The 21482-nt window shown below is 35.3% G+C and overlaps 3 protein-coding genes across 16 annotated transcripts in view; 1 reads left to right on the top strand and 2 right to left on the bottom strand.

The window, feature by feature from the left end:
- On the bottom strand, positions 1 to 13222 carry LOC132194818 (solute carrier family 15 member 1-like). Of its 4 annotated transcripts, XM_059616333.1 has the most exons (17): positions 13185 to 13200; positions 13082 to 13133; positions 6275 to 6380; positions 5784 to 5863; positions 3004 to 3082; positions 2770 to 2911; positions 2625 to 2708; positions 2270 to 2544; positions 2133 to 2215; positions 1912 to 2079; positions 1353 to 1859; positions 1192 to 1301; positions 1011 to 1136; positions 862 to 955; positions 683 to 808; positions 517 to 624; positions 1 to 454 (listed from the first exon to the last, which is right to left on the bottom strand). In XM_059616333.1, exons 3-17 carry the CDS (start codon positions 6324 to 6326, stop codon positions 281 to 283), a joined length of 2208 nt encoding a protein of 735 aa, XP_059472316.1. In that variant the 5' UTR covers positions 6327 to 6380; positions 13082 to 13133; positions 13185 to 13200; the 3' UTR covers positions 1 to 280. The 4 variants fall into 4 exon arrangements, with proteins under 4 accessions (XP_059472316.1, XP_059472317.1, XP_059472318.1 ...); XM_059616334.1 differs by having other exon boundaries at positions 13082 to 13222; XM_059616335.1 differs by lacking the exon at positions 6275 to 6380 and having other exon boundaries at positions 13082 to 13216.
- Positions 13223 to 13274: 52 nt separating this feature from the next.
- LOC132194822 (aurora kinase C-like) lies at positions 13275 to 16246 on the top strand. 3 transcript variants are annotated; one of them, XM_059616350.1, is made up of 8 exons: positions 13275 to 13396; positions 13499 to 13886; positions 13988 to 14236; positions 14301 to 14492; positions 14542 to 14676; positions 14746 to 14904; positions 15045 to 15276; positions 15329 to 16246. In XM_059616350.1, exons 2-8 carry the CDS (start codon positions 13564 to 13566, stop codon positions 15458 to 15460), a joined length of 1422 nt encoding a protein of 473 aa, XP_059472333.1. In that variant the 5' UTR covers positions 13275 to 13396; positions 13499 to 13563; the 3' UTR covers positions 15461 to 16246. The 3 variants fall into 3 exon arrangements, with proteins under 3 accessions (XP_059472333.1, XP_059472334.1, XP_059472335.1); XM_059616351.1 differs by having other exon boundaries at positions 13349 to 13439; XM_059616352.1 differs by lacking the exon at positions 13275 to 13396 and having other exon boundaries at positions 13446 to 13886; positions 15329 to 15492; positions 15546 to 16246.
- Positions 16247 to 17510: 1264 nt separating this feature from the next.
- Positions 17511 to 21482, bottom strand: part of LOC132194821 (protein bric-a-brac 1-like) — a 103317-nt gene continuing 99345 nt past the window's right edge. For 8 of the 9 annotated variants that reach the window (XM_059616340.1, XM_059616343.1, XM_059616345.1 and 5 more), the window contains 3 exons: positions 20725 to 21003; positions 20431 to 20573; positions 17511 to 19665 (listed from right to left, as the gene is read on the bottom strand). In XM_059616340.1, coding sequence (XP_059472323.1) covers positions 19054 to 19665; positions 20431 to 20573; positions 20725 to 21003 — 1034 coding nt within the window. In that variant the 3' untranslated portion in view covers positions 17511 to 19053. The remainder of the gene's footprint in view (positions 19666 to 20430; positions 20574 to 20724; positions 21004 to 21482) is intronic. The other variant, XM_059616348.1, reaches the window with a different exon arrangement.

Below are 21482 nucleotides of genomic sequence, written 5' to 3'. Positions count from 1 at the left end.
TTCCTTATATAAAAATTAGCTGTTTTTATTGTAAATATTTGGCTGTAGTTTGTTCATCAGTTATTTTGGAGTAGAACCTTAGCTACAGTTTATTCATATTATTTGGAAGATAATGCCATCAACAAAGTCAAAAGTAATTCAATTAATATGCAGGACACTCGGAGCCTATGAAATAAATACAAATGCGCACATTTCCTTTTAATTGATAATTTAAATGTTTCCTTAAGTGGAAATAAGTATCAATCAACTTAACATCTTATCAGTGATATCACAGATCAGATCAATCTTTGTGATCTTCGAAAGCATCGTTGTCGACACTCTTTTTCTTCTCCATTGCCATATCATCATTTGAATCTTCGGTGGCGATGGTTACATATTTGTATTTAAGTGACATCAACCAGAAAATGACCATGGACACAGCCATAAGAACAGCAAAAAGAACAAATTCCCACATCTATAAAAAAAGATATTCATTTACATGATTTAATTCATTTTTATAAATAAAATATATTTTACCTGGTCACTGACAAACTTCACTTCAGCAATGATAATAACGAAGAAGTTGCCAAAAGCGACGCTCAAGTACCAACCAGCAACAATGACAGATTTCATGGTTAAAGGAGCCTATGATAAGTTTAGTTTTAAAATATTGACCTTTTAAACCAGCTTGAAATGAACTAACCTGAGTGAAGGCAAATTCAAGACCAGTAATAGAGAACATCACTTCTCCAGCAGTGATGACAAAGTACTGAGGAATCAGCCAAAGCATGTTTACTGAATTTTCTGGAGTAACTAATCTTCTGACAAACTGCATTTTTAAATTAATTAGAAAAAAATTATATATTAAAAATAAAATTATACCGCTTTAGTATTCTCATTAATGACATAAGTATAGACACCTCCGGCAACCACAGTTGTTGTTCCGATTTCTTCTCCGTTCAAAAAAATAGTGTAGCTGCAGAGAATACCAAAATATTATTTACAACAAACATTTTCAGTTGAGAAATTACTCATCGACATCCATCTCAAGCAAATCAGAAACTGCTGCTTCCCCAGTGAATGTTTTGAACTCGTAGTCAATTTTTCCATTAAATACAACTCGTTTTTCTCCAGTATTCGCAGAGTTGATAATAATTCTAAGGGAAAATATTTAACAGATACAAAATATAATTAAAATTCTATAAAACTCACTTTATCTTGCCATTGCCATTGCGAGATTTTTCAGGATCGTCAATTATCCTACCAGAGAGTTTGATTGTGGGCGTTGAATTGATTCCATCGTGAATAGCGTAGCTTTGAGCCTAAAAATGTTTTATCGACTACTGCAGCAATAAAATACGAGGAAAACTTACAGTGCCTTCTCTGATTTCTACTGGTGCTGTGACATCTGCCAAACTCTGATCACAAGTAGCACCTCGACGGATGTTCAAATTGAATAGCTTGTTTCCTTGTGCAGCCAAGTATAGATTCTCGTATGCCTTCAGAGGTTCGATTTCGAATTCGCCGATTGTCACTCCGTTGTCCTGAGCGGAAATAACCATCGGGCAGTTGAAGGTGTTGAAAATCCTCAACTGCGCTTCTCCTGCAGTCGGCACAATAGCTTCAGTGGGCTTGATGGACAACTCGACCAAGGCGGAAAGTACGAAGGCCACCGCAGCCAACATTCCACCAAAAGTCATCTTGGTCAACGGCTTTTGGAGAATGTTGAGCTTTTTGAACAAGGGGTAGACGGTCGCTTCGAAAACGGGAATGAGAATGATGATCAGCAAGGGGTTGATGACCTGCATCTGGTCAGGCTTGATATTCCATGCACCGATATCACCACTCATTCTTGTCGCTTGGAAAGTCCATCGAGAACCCTACAAAAAAATTGTCAAAATTTAATCAAGAAATTAAACATTTTTATTTTACTTGTTGGTCAAACAATGCCCAGAAAAGCAGGAGTGGAATAAACATGACTAAGACGTTGAGCGCAAGTTTGATGTCGTCAATCAACTTTCGGCTATATTTTCCCTCTGCGTGCTCCAGCCAATGTTCTTTCTTGACGTCCTTGTTCGTGAACCTCATCTTAATACCGTGCTAAATTAATCGTAAAAATTAATTTAAATCTTAACTGTTTTTCATAAACTTACGCCAATGCACTTGCAAACCTCCAACATAACATTTCCACCCGGCTTTTTGCTTTTGTACATGGGCTTGCCAGCAACAAAAATGACTGTCGAAAGAAATTTTTTTTAATACAAGCAAGGAAAGAAAAATCAGGACGTACTAATGGAGACGACCATGAGGATGGCGGGCACTCCAAACGCCAGGGAATAACAGTCGTCTCTCTCAAAGCACTTGACATCCTCACGCAGAATGGGAGTGAGGAAAGTGGAAACCAAACTGCCTCCGTTGACGGCAAAGTAGAAGATGGAGAAGAATTGCTGCAGCTGCCGCTCCTGCTCAGGTACAACGAATTGATCGCCGCCAAAGGCTGAGACGCAAGGCTTGATTCCTCCTGTGCCGAATCCAATGAGGATCAAGCCGAGGTAAGTGAAAGCTCTGCAAAACATTTCAGTATAAAAACAAAACCACAGAGTTGCAAAAAAATTAATTAATTTAAATAAATCACTAATACTCACTCAGGCGGAATAAAGTTGGGTATGGCCGAGAGCGAGATCGAGACACTTCCGATGGCGTACACTAATGACAGTATCAGAATGGTCCTGAGAGAACACGAGAGCGAGCGGATTAGAGAGTGAACGGGCCACTGATCTAATTACTTACTTAAACCTGCCGAGCCAACTGTCGGCAATGACGGCTCCGATCAGGGGGGTCAAGTAACAGAAAGACACAAATGCGTGGTAAACTACGGTTGCGTTGTCTTCGTTGTAGTTCAGGTACTGCACAAGGTACAGTGCCAGGATTGCTGAAATCAACAGGAATTTCAGTTATAAAATTTTGAGCAAATTCAATATGAAGTTTAATTGATCAAGAGATTAAAAATTGTATTTAACTCACTTCGCATCCCATAGAAACAGAATCTCTCGCAGAATTCATTGGTGACGATGAAGAAGACCGATTTTGGGTATTTGAGAGGCTGCAAAACGAAAATAATTTTTAATATTTATATTGAAGTTTGTTCTAAAACAATCACAAAATATTTGTTCTGAAAAGTATTTTTTTTTATATATCAAACTTTAATTTTAAATTTTTAAAGTAAACAAAATATGAAAAATTGAGAGCAATAAAAAAGCCTACAATTTTTTTCTGTCAACCTGACTTGGCGGCAGTGGCTGGTTCAAAATTAAATGAAGTTTAATAGAGATCTTAGTGGCCTTTCGGACCAAGCGACCCCTTTTTCTCTGCCCTTAAAAAAAATTTAGATTTGGTTTGTTCAATTTTTTATGATTATTATTCTATTATCATTTTCAAATCATTATGCCTGTTGGATAATCCGAATTCACAAAAAAAGTACACGACAAATAATTTTGGAAAAGAATTTTGCGTTGAAATAATTCAATCTTGAGATGGGAAGAAGAACTTCAAGATGCGTCAACATTGAATAATAATATAATTAAGCAAAGTCAATGAGATTATCTGCCGCAGCGACGTTGTTTCGTCAAGGTTGAAAAGATTAGTACGGTAGAATTTCCTAGGGGGTGCCAAAGCCAAACACCCCACACAAGAATACTTTGTATTATTTGCTGTAAACATAAATTTTGTAATAACTAAAAAGTCTTTTAATTAAAAACTTGACTTGTAATTGAAATGATAAATTGTCAGAAACTTCTTTCGAAAGATGATAAACCGAGCGCTTGCGCCTGAGCGTGTTTTCAGACCCAGACGCTCTACCTCGTCCAAAGGATGCATCCTAATTTGCATAAATATTTCTTCTATCCAGCTTAGCATCTCAAACACAATAAAATGTATATTATGCGGCCAGACATGTTTCTCTGTATTAGAAAATGCACAACCAAGAAAGAAAATAATTCTAAGAAGAAGTGGATGAGGCAAAGTTAAATTAGAAAATCGTGTATTCGCGTTAGATGGGCGCTGTGAGCGACTACAAATGCACCTGCAGGGGCGCCGAAAATGGTACCAGGGACGGTTTTAGAGTCACATTGCGAGACTGCATTCTTTCCGTTGCAGTGTGTGATTAATTTTCCAACAATTTCTGCGTAAGACATAGTAAAAAAAATCATAATAGAATGATTTGTTTGTTTAAATAAATAAATGAATTGCAAGTAGTAAGGAATAAATTATAATTTTGAATGAACCTTTTATCAATTATAAATTTATTTAAAAGATGATTTTAATTAATAAAACGAGTGAAAAGTCACAATTTATAAGCTAGAAAATTATTTCCTTTCCTTTTTTGCTGTATATTAAAATCTGATTAATTAAAATTATAAAGTTTTCGACGAATCAAGAATGTAAAATTTTTAATATAATTATAAATTATCAATCTGGCTTAAAATTTTTGTAAATTTTATCGATTGGTTTATTTATTTGTAGCAATAATTCACTATAATTAAAATAAAAAGCTACTGAAGTGAGATAAAGTGGATTTAAGCAAATATCTAAAATGAAAATATAACTTTATTTAAATAAAAAGTTAAAAATCAAAGAGCTAATAACTGGCGGAAACACCGCGTGACGTAAAATCCAACAATAAAATTTCACTTTCTGTTCGATTAATTGTGGAATTCCGTAAACAGAATAGAAATTGCGAACTACACAGATAAGCAGTAATAATGATTTATCATGACACGCCCGCGGGAAAGAGCGCGAAACAAAGTAGGCTATCGGCTTTGCACCCCGATCATTTATAACTTCTGCAAACGCCCGAGTAGAAAGTCTCTTCGTTTGTACAAATCGTAAATGGAAAATGAGCCTATATTAATGTCATGCGTTGTTACGTAGCAACGACGATTTAATCTCGCATTCAAAACATTCGAAATTTACAAAAATAAAAAATTACCCTCTTCTCGGCAGGCGTCATTTCGAAAGTCGAGTCCGACCGCGACATGGTAAGGGTGAGGCGCACTTGCGACAGGTACACTCGCGGTCACAGTGACCTGCACCGCACTCGGCTTATTCCGCGCGCACCACAACACAAGAAAGAAAATACACGCGGAGCGATGGAATGTGCCGCGTCCACCAACAGCTCTCGCGACCGACTGACTGATCAAGCGCGAGTGGCTCTCCGCAGGTCCCACAACTGTGAACCGACCGGCGCTCCCAGTCCCTCTACCAACACCGCTCTAAATAAATTAATACTTCAATAAATGCAATTCGTCCATTTTTCTCGTTGCGGATAAATATGAATTGTTTTAACTCAGGAATAATTTAAGTTAATAATTATTATCATTAATTGCTTTCGTACAATTTTTTAGTCTTTTATTTAAAAAAACTTAGATGAAAAAAATGGTAACAACTTTGATAATGTTTTTTAGGAAAAAGCAAATGTTACTTTGGATTATTCTAATTTTACAGGCGAATCCTATTTTTTTTTTTTTTTTTTTTTTAATTAAAAAAAGATAACGTTTTTAACTATATATTATGGAAATTTTGTTTGGCGTAACTTGACAGGGGTCTTTATCATTCTTTCAACCGCAATTTCGCGAGGTTGACCGCAGATTTCAAAACATGAATGATGAACAAAACAAATAAAAAATGAACTGACAGCAAATCTCGGTATTAGGCTGTGGAAAAATGAAGTAAATTTTAGGATAAAGACGTTAAAGTTTTAAAACTGATTGAGCGCTTTTTTTTAAAGATTACATTTTTATACTCACAGGTCCATTGTAGGGCAGTTTGACGTCAGATTGGGCTTCCTTTTCCTTCTCGGCGGCCTTTTCGCCCAGCAAAGCCGACGCTGAAACCAAAATTCGCATGAGTCGCAACTCCTCGATGGACGGCATTCATGCCGGAGTCAATTGCAAATCATAGATAAAACGACTTTTGGACTTTTAAAGGCAAAAGAGTAAAAGAAGAGATAACGCGGAATTGTTTATATCAGTGACGGCTACACCCATATGTATGCGTGCAGCGGAAAACGGAAGTCCTGAAACGGGAGCACAATCGGGAAGTTATCGGGCGACCAGCTGCACACATGGAAATTTAAACATATTTTCGGTTATAGAATGGAGCCGACCGAAAAAACGCCCTGGTAATTTTCTGCTCAGTGATCCCAGTTAAAAATACAAATTAACAAAATTAAGGTGGAGCCCGATTGTGCGTTAATTGTTCTTATTTTGAATGAAAACAGATTGATATGTCGAAATACCTTCCAAATATAATTCATCTTCGTCGTCCGAAGAACTTTCCAAAATATCCATGATTTGAACAATGAGGTGATATTAGTTTGGTGCAAACATCACAGACACAGCGAGCTATTCGACGAAAAGAGAAACAGACAGAAAAAGTGGATTAGCACGAGTTAATGCTCAACAAACATGATCATGGATAGGGAATCCCCATTGATGGATAAAAAAAATTGAAAAATGGAAAATTAAAATTGCTGAAAGACAAAACAAAAAGTCCAAAACATGTTTAAATGACATAAATTCTTATGGAAACCAATAAAAAAATTAAAAAGGTTAAATTTTAAGCAAACTTATTTAAAATAATTCACAGCTTCTGCTTATATACCCAAAAAATTTAAAGAAGTTTTTCCAGTTTTTTTCCAGTGAAACAAAATCTTTTAATGAAATACAAATTTTAATTCTAACATCACAAATCAACCATTGCTTGTGAAAAATAGATAAACAATTATGAAACATTTTTATTACTAACTCTTTTTATTTACTTCTATTTTGCATTTTTGGACATTTGCCCTTTTACTTTATTAGTTTTTCTAAACGTTTTAAATAATTTATCGATAAAGAGATTTTTGGAATATCATCATACATTTTGGTTTTATAATAAAAATAAATTTAATTCGCAGTTTCTATTTTTGCAATACAAGTTCATTAGCATATCAAACGCTTCAAATCACGATATCCATCTGGAATAACATAATTGCCGTGTAATCATGTTGCTATTTAGCCGAAGCGCTCGAATGACTGGCTGACGAAAATAAATGCTCTCTCGCGGTAAAAGCCAATTAAATTAGCTGCAATTCACTCAGACGGAAAGATGCGAGCTTGACACGCAAATGAATCTCGCTTGAAAAAACACCAACTTGATCCACCGGTGCAGGAATTTTATTTGTTTTGAGAGGCGCGATGTGTATATCTGATTAATAAAGAGGCTCAATTGACAAACGGCCTAGTTTGGCCGACCTGCGTGCGCGCGTTTAATCTTGCTCGTATATTGAGAATTTACAAATATCTAGGTCTTCAGATGACCGCGTCTTCGCAACGCACGAGATTTAATTTATTTGTTTGTAACGCTTGTAATTCACGCACACCGCCGCCGCTCTGTCACTTGAGAATAACACAAATGTCCAGACACGCAAAGCTCAACAAGAATTATAATAGCGCCTCATAAGGTTTTTAACTTAATTAATGCGTATTTGTTTCAGTTGCAAAACAACAACAACAATAATAAATATAATAATAAAAAATTACAATTAAATATTTATCTCTATATTAAATTTTTTAATGTTATTTAATTTTCATAATCAGCCTATTTTGTGCACAACAAATATATAGGAAAAAATGTTCAGCCTCTTCTTCTGTTTGAACCAGGAAAATAAAATTTAAAATTTATGTCTGATGATGAAATGCATGATGTTTTTATCAAACAAAAATATCACTTAAAACGTCGCATATAATTAAACATTAAAACCGTTGTGAGCTTTAAAGTGTCAAAGACGGATTTTTCCGAGACGAAAAGATAGTTTTTATTCAAAATCAAAGCGAATTTATTTCATGAGCAAGAAAAAATACCAAAAATCTGCTAATTAAAAAAAAATTACACGATCTTTAAAAAAAACTTTCAACCAGCAAAATGCATGTACAAACTTGTTTCCGTTACTGGATTGAGAAGAAAAATTAACAAGTTTTTGCAACGAGGACTTGCATGGTTGTCTCCTCGAGAGCCAATTTCTTCACTAAAGTATATTGACTTGAAAGTTTTTCAATAGAATAAAACACAATCAAACCTAATAAATGGCTGTAATTTTGCTTGTTATTTCTTATTCCTCTTCATTAATTTGCATTTAAAATTTTTTATCAAAAATTAAGTACAAGTAAGTATTAAACAAATGAAGATTTGCATCTCAGAGAGAGCAACATTATTTCACATTATTTAATCTTTTTTCAGAGAAGGAGTCAAGGTTCTGGGGCAAGGTCACTCTCACTCGTTTTTAGAATCGCGAGATTTCACGATGAGAGCTACAAATTTTTTTCTCACAGTGCACCAAGTTCTTAGGTCAGTTTTGTTTTCTATTTTGGCACAATGAACAGAACGAACGCCTTTGTTTGCTAATGTGACGTTGTGTGAAAGTTGCGTGGGTTGCGTCGACGGCAGCAGATTTAGAATTGGATTTCCACTTCCAATTTGCTGTTTTTAAAAATGCTTCTCAATGCTAATGATGTTGTAAGATTGAACTTCACTTGTGGATAAATTTTTTTCACTGACTTAAAAAAACGAGAGTAATGATTTTTAGGATTTTTAAATAAAAATAATTTAGATTTTGCTACAAAATGCACATAAAATAATATAATTATGACAAAATTGAAGAGATTTTAGGAATAAGTAAATCACTAAAACAATTACATTAATTTATTCTCAGAGCTTCATGGCATTTTCTATTTGTAAACTTTTGAGGCTGCTTTTCTGCGTGTGGTCCGATTTGAACTTCGAGAACAGATAAACGAGGTAATTAAATTATTTAAAAAAATCTAAGCAATAAAAAATAAATATTTTTTTATGGTTAAAAAACAAACAAGGAAGGCAACATTCAAAGTGATTCAAAGAATATATTTTGCAAAATGTAATCGATAATGTTTTGTCAAGTTGAATCAAAACAAAAACTTGACCGCTCTAATTAAGAAGAACCAATTAATCATTGAAGAAATCGGCGGCGATTCCATTATAATCCGAGGCTTTCATGTCCTGCGGTGAGATCAAAATTAAAGATGATAATTGGGGTCGCCGCCAAAGTACGAGAAAAAAAAGCAGCGAGCGATAAAAGCGTGTTAATGGGTTCAAGAGAATCAAAACAAGAGACCTTGGCCATCGCAATAACGATTTCCGTCCTCAAGTGAGTTTTTGCTTTCTGAACAGGTGATTTGAATGGCCGCGGATTCCAGCCCGTTACGCGACCCACATCGCGTCCGAGATGAGGCTCGTCCGTCCGTCCGCCAAAATAATTGCATCTGCACGACTGATTGCAAACAATTTCTAAGCAATTTGCCCCAGCCAGTCTCCGGAACGACTTTGCAACTTTTCGGACAAAATTGCAGCAGCTTCACTTTATATTTTCTCGCCAAAATTTTAAGGAATCGTGAATCGCGATGCTTGACCGCGTCAATTGAGCACTACACCGGCTTCAGAGCTCTTTTGTTGGACTTTATTTTAATTGAAATCAACAACAAATAATTAATAAATGTATAAACTACACTAAAAAATGGATGGAAAAGATGGGAATTAATTTAAACAAATTTCAAAATAATTATAATTTTTCCAACTTGACTGAAAATAAAATTATAAACTAAAAATTGGAAAAAAATATAATTTTTTTAAATATTAAATAAAAAAAATATACCCATCAATAAAAAGTTCTATTAAAAATAAAATAATTACTAAGCCAATATTGTTTATTGTAGGATTCGTAACCAAATTTAAGTTAAAAATGCCTTTAAAGATGTTAAAGCAAATTAAAATTATTTTAAAATGTTACACTTTGTTAAAAATTTAAATAATTTTCTATAAAAGAAATTAATCGTTTGTTTTAATTTATGATGCTTTTATGACGTTTAAATATGGAATTATGCTTCAAATAAATAATATATCATGTTATTGGAGCTGAAGAAAACAATATCACTTAATTTAGAGTGAAATGTGACACACACAAAAATTGATTCTCCTCTCAAATTGAACTTGAATTGAGTCAATTAAGGACGATGAAATAACTGTATTTATTAAAATTAATTTCAGCACTTATAAAACACGAAAGTAGCTCTTCAAATAAAAAGTGTACAACTAACGAAAAAAGCCGTTGCAGCACAACCTTTGAAGAAGATATTGGCGCTTGCATGGAAATCTCCATACAAATCGGCCTGGCCCAGATTTGAATTTCGAATATAGTGGGCGCTTTTTGGATGAGACCGCGGCACGCACGTTTGATTTTAGCGTCGATTTACGATGTGCTCGCGTATATGATGCAATGACACATTATTTCATGTATGTATGTCATTTCATTGCGAGAGGCAAACGTGCCAGCACGAGAGTTGACACAATTTTCACTTTGACAGCAGAGAGAGGAATCAAGACAAGTCAACGAGATGCATTGACACCGGCCAAATCGCCTCACGTAAATAAACAGTAATTTCTTGTGAGATAAAAAAATAAAGGATTTCAAAGTGTGTCCCTGTTTTTTTTTATCGTCAAATTTAAGCAATAATTTGACAAAATTGCAGTGATTCGCCCTCATAAAATAATTCATAGGTTGTTATAAAATAAAAAGATTTCAATTTCTGATGGTTGATGATATTGGAAAAAAATAGAAAGAAAAAAAATATAAAATAATAAAATGAATTAATAAATAAAGGTAAATAAGTATCAAGTATTAATAAGTTAATATTAATACATAATTAAATATAATATTTTATTACTTCTGTCCGCTTCTGTCACTGAATGAATTTTTTCAAGATAGATTTTCTTGACCTCATAAAAAGGGAATTTTAGGGCGATTGCATTTATATTTAGAAAATAGGTCTGTTGGCCTGTCAATTGGAAACAATAACGTGCTGTCAATCTTGATCTTCAGCCAGGGCTAGTTTTGTAAGTCGAATTGCCCCACAGTCAAAACAATGCAATAGTTTGAGCTTATTAAAAAATAATCAATTAATAAATGGAAAAGCCCGATCACTTCATTTCCATTATCTTCTCCTCGAGTGTCAATTTCTTCTCACAATCAATTCATTAATTTGTTGAGAAAAAACTCGAAAACCAAAATGAGATTAAATCATTATTAAAAATATTTTAATTAAATTGCTCAGTATAATTGTGAGTCAAAAATTAATAAATTAACGCTCAGACATTTTTTCATAACAAAAAAAAATTTTTTTAAAAATAATAATAAATCTTTCTAAAAAAAAAATAAGCAATCAACTTTTAAAAATTTGATGGAGATTTTTGGCACCGACAGTGTTGGCAAAGACAAAAAAATCGCAACCTGTAGAAAGTGGGCGCGAAGAAAAGGGCGACTCGTTTTTATTTTATTTATAATCGAAGTCGCGGCGCACGCCCGGCGCCTTAGCCGTTTTGTTGCATCACAACACCTGTGCTGCCTACTCGCGCCTTCTGACCACTTTCTACCTCAACCGAGAACAGGTTCACCGGCTGCGAGTGACCCGCCGCAATGACCCCGCACCAATCAAGGAAAAAAAATAATGGAAAGTTTTAAATGTCGCGATTTTTCTAACAATAAAAAAATGCGCAGTCTTTCCAATAGATGAAATTATAATTTCGAATAAAGAATTAAGAAATTTTTGAAGTTTGTTTTTTTATAATTTTAGTAGATGCTTAAAAACAAGATTAATAATAATTGATGTTACATAATTAAAAACGTTTCCTACAAAATATCTTTAAATTAATTTTCTTTTAAATTTCAAACTTTTTTTAAATTAGGCTCACTTCTGTGGATTGAATATTTTGAAACTTTTGTACTTACAGAGTTTCTTTTTGCCAATGTATTTAATTTATGCAAATAAACGGAACAAAAAAGGAATTTCATCAAATTTAAGGAAATTTCCATTCGTCTCTATTTTGGGAGTTTTGACAGCCGTGAATGCGACACAGAACATTAGTTTTCACGCCGGCGACACTTTCAAATGTCGCAATTTGCATTAATCAGAGCGGCGACGCGAAGCTGTTTTGCCCACGCGATTATGCGAGTGCAGATCTCGGCAAACTTGTTAAGTTGTGCAAACAAATCCAATTGTTTGCATAAATTATTTTTGCAACTCACCGGGTGGCACCTGCTTTTTCTCCATGGCAAAATTGATTCACGAGTAGAAGGCAAATGAGTGTCAACTCGGCAGGTTTCTTATTTATTCACAAGGAGCATTAATTCTTGTTTATTCATCTGCAGGCTTATCGAAAAAGCCGAGTTGCAGTTCTCAATCTTTCTTTGTTTATTTGGATTGAGAAGCAACTCTCTCTAATGCGATAAAATGGATTTTTATCACATAATGTTGTTCTAATTTGCAGTCAAACACCGCATACTTATTATTTTCTTCGTCATTTATAGTAATTTTTTTTAAATGTTAATGAAAAAAAATTTTATATTATATAAAAAAAACATTTTTTTTTATAAAATAGGATTTTTCTCATTTATATGTTGAAAATTTTATCAGCCTGAGAATTTTCACTGCAATAAATTTATGAATATTTGATTTTTCCTCCTGTTATTCGTTCCTATTATATTATTATTATTATTATATATTTTGGGGTTTTGACAGTGTCAATTAAAATGGTTTTCTCATTTGCAGAAAAAATGACGAAGAAATGGCAATTTCAATAGTAAAACTTATTATAATGAAATTTTATTGCGCATCAAAATATACCTTTTATAATTTTTTCTCAAAATCATTAAAATTAGAAAAATAAATCTTTTTTATTCTGACCTTTTGTCATGCGAATTAATAAATTAAATCATATAATAACGTTAAAATACAAAGAGGAACATAAATTTTTCCGACTCCGAATAGATTCTGCAGCAAAAGGTGCAAATGCCACCTGTCGTCGGTAAAGCCAATCTCTCAATCCATCCTTTAACCTTTGATCTTTTATTTACTTTCTAATTTTGCTATCAAATCCATATAATATAAACGCATAAAAAATTCCAAGCAATACAAGAGTAAAATAAATCCCTTAAAATGACATAAAATTTCGACAAAAGCATAATTATTGACTATACCTGTCACTGGCAAAAGGTCTTCGAACATCCTGGACGTACATTTCAAAAAATTCTGCTGGAAAGAGTCAGAATTTTACATTTTTTTAAATGAAATTCGCATTACTTTAGCTGTTGTCGATGGATCCTCCAAACAGGTGGGCGTGGCTTCAAAGATGAAAATTCCGATCTTCGACACTCGGCAGCACTGCCTAAGTTTAAATGTCATTTTCAAATTTACGCGCCACCGCTCTAACCTCCAACGGACGGACGAACGGACAACCTTCCCGTCCAAAGTTCACGCATGGAATTTTGTCGACTTTTCACGAAAAATAGCTGGTAAGTTCTTTAAATTTCCACCAAGGCGAGATATTTGAAAACTGTGATTCTCACTTGACATTTCGGTAGGAAAAATAGACTGACTTTGTGTCACGATTTCAGAGAATTTCGCTTTAGAAAGCCGGTCGTCCATTTAACGAGAGCAGTGTGTGTCCGGGCCGAGGACGATGGCAGCGAGTCTGCGAGGGAAAGAGAACCGAATCCGCATGGGGACTTCGTCTCGGCCGTTGAGTGCGTCGGCCGAAGCGGTCTCGAGTGTCTCGACGGCTGCGGCCCAACCTGTTCCCCGTCAGGCAGCAGCAGCAGCAAGCTTGGCTAGTGTGGGCAGCAACGTGCCTCGACCCTTGCCCAGGGCGAGGCCTCTCTCGGCTCCTCTGGTCATCAAAAAGACGGCGGCCGCTCCGTTGAAAACTGGAAGCACATCGCTGGCGACTTCGAACAGACCTGCGTCGACGTCCAGCACCAAACCTTACCCAGTTCCTGCACCTCGGTAAATAAGAGATTTTAATGAAGGAGGCTTTAAATTTTTCACTAATTATTTTTTTTAAAATTCAGAATAATTCCTAATTGTTTGGAAAACTAAAATTATAGGAAAAGTGTGCCCATCGTGAGCTCTACAAAATCAGCTGAAGCTCCATGCAGTGCCCCGAAGCCTTCGCAAGCACCTGAAGTGAAGGTTGAGACTCCGGGCACATTTATAAAGCCACCTGCTCCACCTGCTAAGAAACCGATTGGCCCAGCGGGAGACGCTCCAGTCTCGACCACAGCCAAAGCCTCTACCTCACAAGAAAGCTCGAAGAATGTCGAAGCTAAAAAGGAGCAGCCAGAAACCAAAAATGGGTAAATAATTTTCATATAATTTACAAATTCGGTATCTGATTTTTTTGTTTTGTTTCTTCTTCAGGAAACGTTGGAAGTTGGAGAACTTTGACATCGGCCGAGGTTTGGGCAAAGGAAAATTTGGCCAGGTGTACTTGGCGAGAGAGAAGGTGTCTCAGTTCGTTGTTGCCATCAAAGTGCTGTTCAAGTCGCAAATCAAAGAGGCCAAAGTTGATCACCAGCTGAAAAGAGAAATTGAAATTCAAACACATCTACGGTAGAATTCAGTGATTGCAAATTGCAGTTCCTAACTTTAATTTTTTCAGGCATCCAAACATCCTTCGCATGTTCGGCTACTTCCACGATGATGCTCGGGTGTATCTCATTCTTGAATATGCTCCTGGCGGAGAGTTGTATCGGTTTATGAAAAAGCAGCCCAATCAACGTTTTGAGGAGTCAATGTGAGTTTCCAATTAATACTTGAAACAATAAATAATTAATGATTTGAATTTTAATTGATGTATCTTTAGGGCTGCTAAGCTGATTTCGCAACTTGCTGATGCCCTGATTTACTGCCACTCGAAGAATGTGATCCATAGAGACATCAAACCTGAAAACCTGTTGCTTGGGGTTGACAACTCCTTAAAAATTGCTGATTTCGGCTGGTCCGTTCATGCGCCGTCTTCAAGGTATTAAAGCTTTGCTACTCTCCATTTCTATAATAATTTAAAAGACTTGTAATAATCTTATTTTACTTTTTATTATGTCTCTTTGAGTGCCCAATTAGTTTCGCATGGTCAGATTAATTGTATTTAATTATTACTTTCAGGCGAGACACTGTTTGCGGCACTCTGGACTACCTTCCTCCGGAAATGGTGGCCGGGCACACTCACGACGAAAAGGTTGACATTTGGAGTGTTGGAATATTGTGCTTCGAGTTCTTGGTTGGAAAGCCACCTTTCGAAGCCAAAGATTACGACGCCACCTACAACAACATTCTTCAAGCTCCTGTTCATTTCCCACCCCACGTCTCCGAATCAGCTCAAGATCTCATAATTAAAGTACCGAACTAAACAGCTTTTGTCGAGAAGTTCTAACAATTCTTTTTGCCAGGTGTTGCAGAGAAAACCAAGTCGGCGTCTGCCCCTTGCCGAGATCTTGAAGCATGAGTGGGTGGTGAAATATTCTCAGGAAAACAAGTCGACCACCAAAAATCCGTCGGCCCCGACGGCTGAAAATAAGTGAGATGCATAGGAAAGCTCAGATTGTAATTTATAGTAATAAGATCTATGCTTTATTGGACAATCAATACACTTAATTACTCTTACAGCAAATCAAGGATCACAATAACAAGAAAAATTAGCCTGATGATAACACTGAATACCAATGGTTGCGATGGTGGATGTTATAATATTTCAATATACATTTTTATTTTTCCTTTTATCACTGTCGATGATGTTGATGTCAAACCAACACAGCATTCACTCTTGTGTGTTCCGAACTGCAATTGTATCTGCATTTTAGCAGCAGCGTTCTTTAAATTTGCGTTAATCGTATATCATTTTAAAACTGACTTGTTAGAGAGAAAGAGGGTCGTCGATCTGCGTGAACAATTTTCTCCTCTTACGCTATGGTAGTTACACTTATTGTACATATGAGATGAAACAATGTGAGCTACAAGTATATTTTCAATAATTAATAAGACTTCTTTCTTACTTAAGTTACACACCATTGTATTTTGCTTTGCAAATTATTTGAAAAAGATAGATCTTTGGCACTCAAAAAGTAGTTTTTAGCTTGGAAAATGATAAACAAGCGAATGAAAAGCTGCGTGAATTGAAAGTTATTTGCAGGAGAATTGTTCCACCGAGAGTTATTGGAGGGTTGTTCCAAGAATCATGTAACATGCCACGTAATACGTGGTGACTTGTTCCACGCGAGTAAAAATTTATCAAATGCATATCCATAAAAGATGTAAATTTATTTTAATATTTTGTTTATTTTATTACCTTATTTCAATATTTTTTTTTTAAAGAAATCAAGATTTTCCTTCCCTGATTTCAATTTAGTTTCTAGTAGCAAAGGAAGTTTTTAGATTGTTTAACAATCTACATTTTGACAAATCGGAAAATTAAGTATTTAATTTAAACAAAACAACTGCAAAATAAATACATTTCATTGCTATACATTTTACATTTTTTTTGCAGTATAATTTATTGGAATTAATTTAGCAATATAATGAAAATGAGCATTGGAGTTTCTCGATTTTTTGTTTTTAAATTACATTCATTGAACAAAAATTAGTAAATATTAAGTTTAAATATATTATTTTCAATCTTCCACAAAAATTTAACTTGAAAATGTTTGGGTATTGTTGCAAATTTTGATGCCTCTAAAATAAATCTTTATAAAATTTTGTTAAAAAGCATTAATATTAAAACTTGCGATGAAATTTTCCACGCTTGGAACAAGTATCCATGGAACAATTCTCCGTACATCATTCGAGATAAGGCTATTGCCTCATCTCGTCTATATCTCTGCGGAAAATGAAAACAAAAATGCAATATCAATTGGTATAATTTTGTACTTGTTGCGTTTTAAAAATTAAGATTATAAAATATTGCATTTTGTACCAGCATGATTGTTTGATAAAAAAGTGAATTACTTGCGATAATTTTTATACAACATTCTCATGGATAAAACTCGAATCTTGTGTTTTTACTTTAAATAAATTACTAATATGATTCTTCTGAGAATTATAGTCTGCCACTTATTTACACTATTTTTCCATTAGCTCTCCTTGTACTAAATCCGAATGCGCTTGACGTAAACTTTACATATTCTACGTGTAGTTTCATCGTAAAAGGGTTATAACAGTTTGATATTTCATAGAGTGTGTGTATTAAATCGTCAGCGTCAAAAACATGAAATATGCGGTGCGCGTTTTGTGTGATCGTAATTAATGGAGGAAAAAAACAGGCCTGCAAGCAGTAATAATCAAATGTGTGCGTTTTGGAATTAATTTGCCCTCAAATATAAGCGACTTCAGGTCTATTTATCAGTGAAATGACCGCTCAGCAGTTATACAATATTTTAATGGTGGCCTCAAGATTTTTATTTTTGATACGAATATGTTAAGTCCTTGATTCGTGCGTGCCGTTTTGTGCTCTTATTTTTTATTTATACGAAAGAGATGAATTTTAAAAATATCTGATTTAATCAGACTGCTTTATTTTTATCTAAATAGAAAGAGATTTCAAAAGGCACTTTACTTTTCCCTTAAATAGAATTGATTTTTCTTTACATTGAACACATTCAATCAAAAATGCCTAAATGTCTTGTTTTTGCGCCTGAAGTTTTTTTTATCATTTTCTTTTGCTCTCATGACTGGTGGTATTAAAAATTAAAATGTCTATCGATAAGAAAATCAAAATTAAATCCACCAGTCTGTTGTCAAATTGCAGGTTGAGGCACCGAGCTCGAGCAAACTCTTAAATCCGCGCTTGTCGAAGCCGAAAGATGTTTTGCAATCTCTGCTGACTGGACCTGCGTGTTTTGGGGTGTCCGAAACGCTGGAAGGCCACTTTCAACATCGAAAACTCAACTCAGGGGTTGAAATTTACACAAATATGTCGCACTATGATATTATTATACGCATGACCATCCAACATTGAAACAACACAATTACGCGCCGTAATCTTTTTATATATTTTATAATGAAGTTTTAATTTATATATATATATATATAATTTATACACATTCACACATCATGAACTGCCGCGCCTAATACGTAGACTATTCGATTTTACAAAAAATTATATATTATATATACACTGAGAGCGAGTCTAAATTCTGTATCACAGGACCAAAACGATTTCGTGACTCACTCCCATCAAAACCTGGCCTTTTCTTTTATAATTTTGACGCTTCTTTTTAAAAAAGTATTTTAAAATTATCTATTATATTATGAAATTATAAAACAAGCCGCACTAATACCTCTGAGATTTTAGGAGTCTCTATAGTGTCGCTACCTTTAAATAATATATATTTTTTCATCATTGATTGAACAAAATTATACATTCACAGCCACAAATTATATGCAAAATTAAGTAGACACACAAATTAAATATGTGTGTGAATAACAAATCATTTGGCAGAATTTGCATCCAACTGCGTCATTATTTTCTATTTTTATGTGCATAAAATTTGGAATAATCGATTACAAGGGAAACTAAAGATGATGGGCACGTCATGAATTTTTAATGCCTTTTATGTTATAAATGCTGACACTGGACAAAGAAAAATGACCGCTTCCCACAGCCAAGGCTGTTCATTTTTGAGGAATTATGACTCCAATCGTGCATCGTGCCTAACAATCTTTCACATTTTATATGATCGGCAGTGATTTTAATTGCGAAACCACGAAGCCCAGATTGATGTTTCAATTTTTTTTTGGTACCAACCAAAAACAATTGTAAATCGCAAAAATATTATATATTTTACAAAAACTGTCTGGGTTTTACAGGTCCATAAAATTTTTCACCTCTGCAGCGGAAAATTTGCCTGGCTTTAGGTATTTTTAAAATATATAAAAATTGAATAAAATATATTATAAATCTATTAAAATTTAAATAAAATTTTAAAATAGCAAAATGTGGCGGCATTTTCTGAATTTCAAAGTCTGCACAATTAAGCATCGCGGACGTTCCTCTCTCTCACACCAAAGCTCGGTCAGTGCGGGGCCATCTACAACCTCGGCCTGACGCGAATACATTTACAATATTTGACACGTGCATTTATTCAAATAAATGCTCTGAATAAAACGCTCGGAAAGTCATTCACTCGACTCGGGCGTCGAGCACGGCCGCGTTTGTGCTGTCCATGGGCTTGACCTGCTGATGGTGCAGCCCGTCGTTTTCGTCGACGCCGTCCATCGGGTGGTGCTGGTGGTGATTGCTCTTGGCCTGTTCGTCCGCCGACTCGTGCTCCTGGTACATCACCTCGGACGGCCGCGTCTGCCCGAACAACGAGTGCTGCTTGTATTGGCTCAGGTTGGTCAGGGCGGCCATGCTGGCGGGGTGGCCGCGGAGGCCGCCGCCGCCGGTGCCGTTGTTCAGCAGCGCGTTCATCGTGTTGTTGTTGAGCGCGGTGGCCGCCGCCTGGTGCATGTTGTCGGCGGCGTCGCGGCCCAGCAGCGCAGAGGCCAGCGCGGCCACGGCCGCGCTCGACGGCCCTTGCTGGCCGCCGGCCTCGCTGCCGGGCGCGGCCAGACCGCACATTTGCTGCCTCAGGCCCTGGGCCACGGCGGCCACTGCGGCGGCCGCCGCAGAACTGGGCGTGGGCGTGACCGAACGGCCGCCGCCGTCGGGCATCGAACCGTTCGGGGCCAGGTTCGGAAAGGGTTGCTGCTGCTGCTGCTGTGACTGCGCCATTGGGTCTTGCATGCAGTACTGAAAAAACAAAATCAGGCGTCGATTTATATTTATTAATAATAAAAGAAATTAAAAAAAAGGAAAATATATTTGAATTAGTAATTTACTAATTATTTTCTAAATAAATTTTTTAATATTAAAATGCTAGTATTTTTAATTAACTGAATATATAATAATATGTAACAATTATCCGCTTGCAAAACTACCAATTTTCTTTAAAATAACTGTTAAAAGTTTGGCTGCTACAAAATTATTTATAAACATATAACACCTTAAAATAGAGAATAGATTATTTTATGATATGTTAGCTATTCTAAATCTGAAGAGTGGAAATACAAGAAATAAAATAAAATTATATAATTATAATTTATAAATACTAAAAAAAGAAAGAAATGAATTAAAAAAGTAATCTCAGAGTTTCATTTAAATAAAACATATACTATTAAATAATATATGTTTATTAATATTATTAGAAACTTAAAAATGTTTGCTATTGTACCTTTTAACTGAATGAAATTGCCAAAATTAAGGATTAAGAAAAAGTATACAAACTGGGTAAAAGTAACAATAAAATAATTTATTATAATATATATAAATTATTTAAAAAAATATGAAAACCAATTATTAAAGATTCTTATCAAAAAGAAAGAAATAAAATAATGAAAATAATTTTTCAACTTTATTTTTATAGAGAATATAAATAGGTAATTTCAATTTTTCTTACACTTAAATTTAAGGTTTGGAAAGACGATTAACATGACGAAAATATAGAAATTAATTTACCAGTCTAGCTAAAGTCTGGGCTTCTTCCTTTATGTGGGCCGGGTCGCGGAAAACGACGGCGCGAATCACACCGCGGATGTGCTCTTCCGGCCAAACGCCGAGCAAAATGCGTTGAGGACGACCTCGACCTTTCGGCCGCAAATCTGCAATTGACGAAAGAATTTCGCTTGAAACAATTTATATATTTACAAAAAACTTTAAAAACGGTATAGATGGAAATGAATCAAATTATTACATGGAATGAGGCGGCAAAAGAAATAAGGAGGCGAAAAACTGAAAATAAATCCAACTTGCCTAACCGACTCTCACCTGCACCGCCGTCGGCCGACGGGCCGAGCATGTTGTGCACCCTGTTGGCGTACAAGACGAACGTCGGGTACGGGATGTCGTACTTCCTGGCCGCCTGCGACAACGACAGGCCCTCCTTCAGCACCGAGAAGATGGCCTCGGCCATCGTCTCTGGCCGCCATGACTTGAGGGGGCCGCGCTCGCGGAAACGCAGGTTGTGCACCAGGCTCTGGTTTGTGTTCCAGCATTTCTGCCACATGCTCTGCAACTGGTACTGGTAACTGTCTGCAAAACACGAGAGAAGAAACAATTTGAATAAAAAGGAACTTACACACCTGGAGTTAATATATATTTTGGGCTACTAAAATAAAATTATCAAAAACTGCCAAAAACTATCAGCATCAATAATTTAACTTTTTGCATTGCGACAATGTTAATTTTTTTTAAACATTGAAATTTTTACTGTTAATTACTTCACAAATTAGACCATGGAAATCATTAATTACTTATCAATGATATTACGAATTAAATAAATAAAAAAAAAAAAACTGAAGGCTCATTTACGTTGGGCCCATGCATTTTAGACGATTTTACGGAAATTTAGTCGACTTCTTAGTTGGTTTTTGCCATAATCATCGTTCTATTTTATATAATTGGTATTTTTTGCAATGAAATACACAAAAACATAATTCTGGCCAAATTTTTAGAGATTAAATTTTAATCAATATAATTTCAGACCTCTTGAGGTCTTTAGTCAGGATTCA

The sequence above is a fragment of the Neocloeon triangulifer genome, unplaced genomic scaffold (genome assembly GCF_031216515.1).
Source record: "Neocloeon triangulifer isolate White Clay Creek 2 clone unplaced genomic scaffold, ASM3121651v1 ptg000008l, whole genome shotgun sequence".
NCBI lineage: Eukaryota > Metazoa > Arthropoda > Insecta > Ephemeroptera > Baetidae > Neocloeon > Neocloeon triangulifer.
Note: the sequence above shows the minus strand (reverse complement) of the source record. Positions and strands in the feature narration are given on the sequence as shown.

Bases quoted from the DNA above. Each gene is read 5' to 3' on its own strand.
- LOC132194818 (XM_059616334.1), bottom strand. From the start codon at position 6,326: ATGGATATTTTGGAAAGTTCTTCGGACGACGAAGATGAATTATATTTG. The intron at 2,912-3,003 runs GTGAGTTAAATA...TGTTGATTTCAG, and splicing joins CTGTTTCTATGGGATGCGAA to CAATCCTGGCACTGTACCTT. The intron at 809-861 runs GTATAATTTTAT...TTAAAAATGCAG, and splicing joins TTAATGAGAATACTAAAGCG to TTTGTCAGAAGATTAGTTAC.
- LOC132194822 (XM_059616350.1), top strand. From the start codon at position 13,564: ATGGCAGCGAGTCTGCGAGGGAAAGAGAACCGAATCCGCATGGGGACT. The intron at 14,237-14,300 runs GTAAATAATTTT...TTTCTTCTTCAG, and splicing joins CAGCCAGAAACCAAAAATGG to GAAACGTTGGAAGTTGGAGA. The intron at 15,277-15,328 runs GTACCGAACTAA...TCTTTTTGCCAG, and splicing joins CTCAAGATCTCATAATTAAA to GTGTTGCAGAGAAAACCAAG.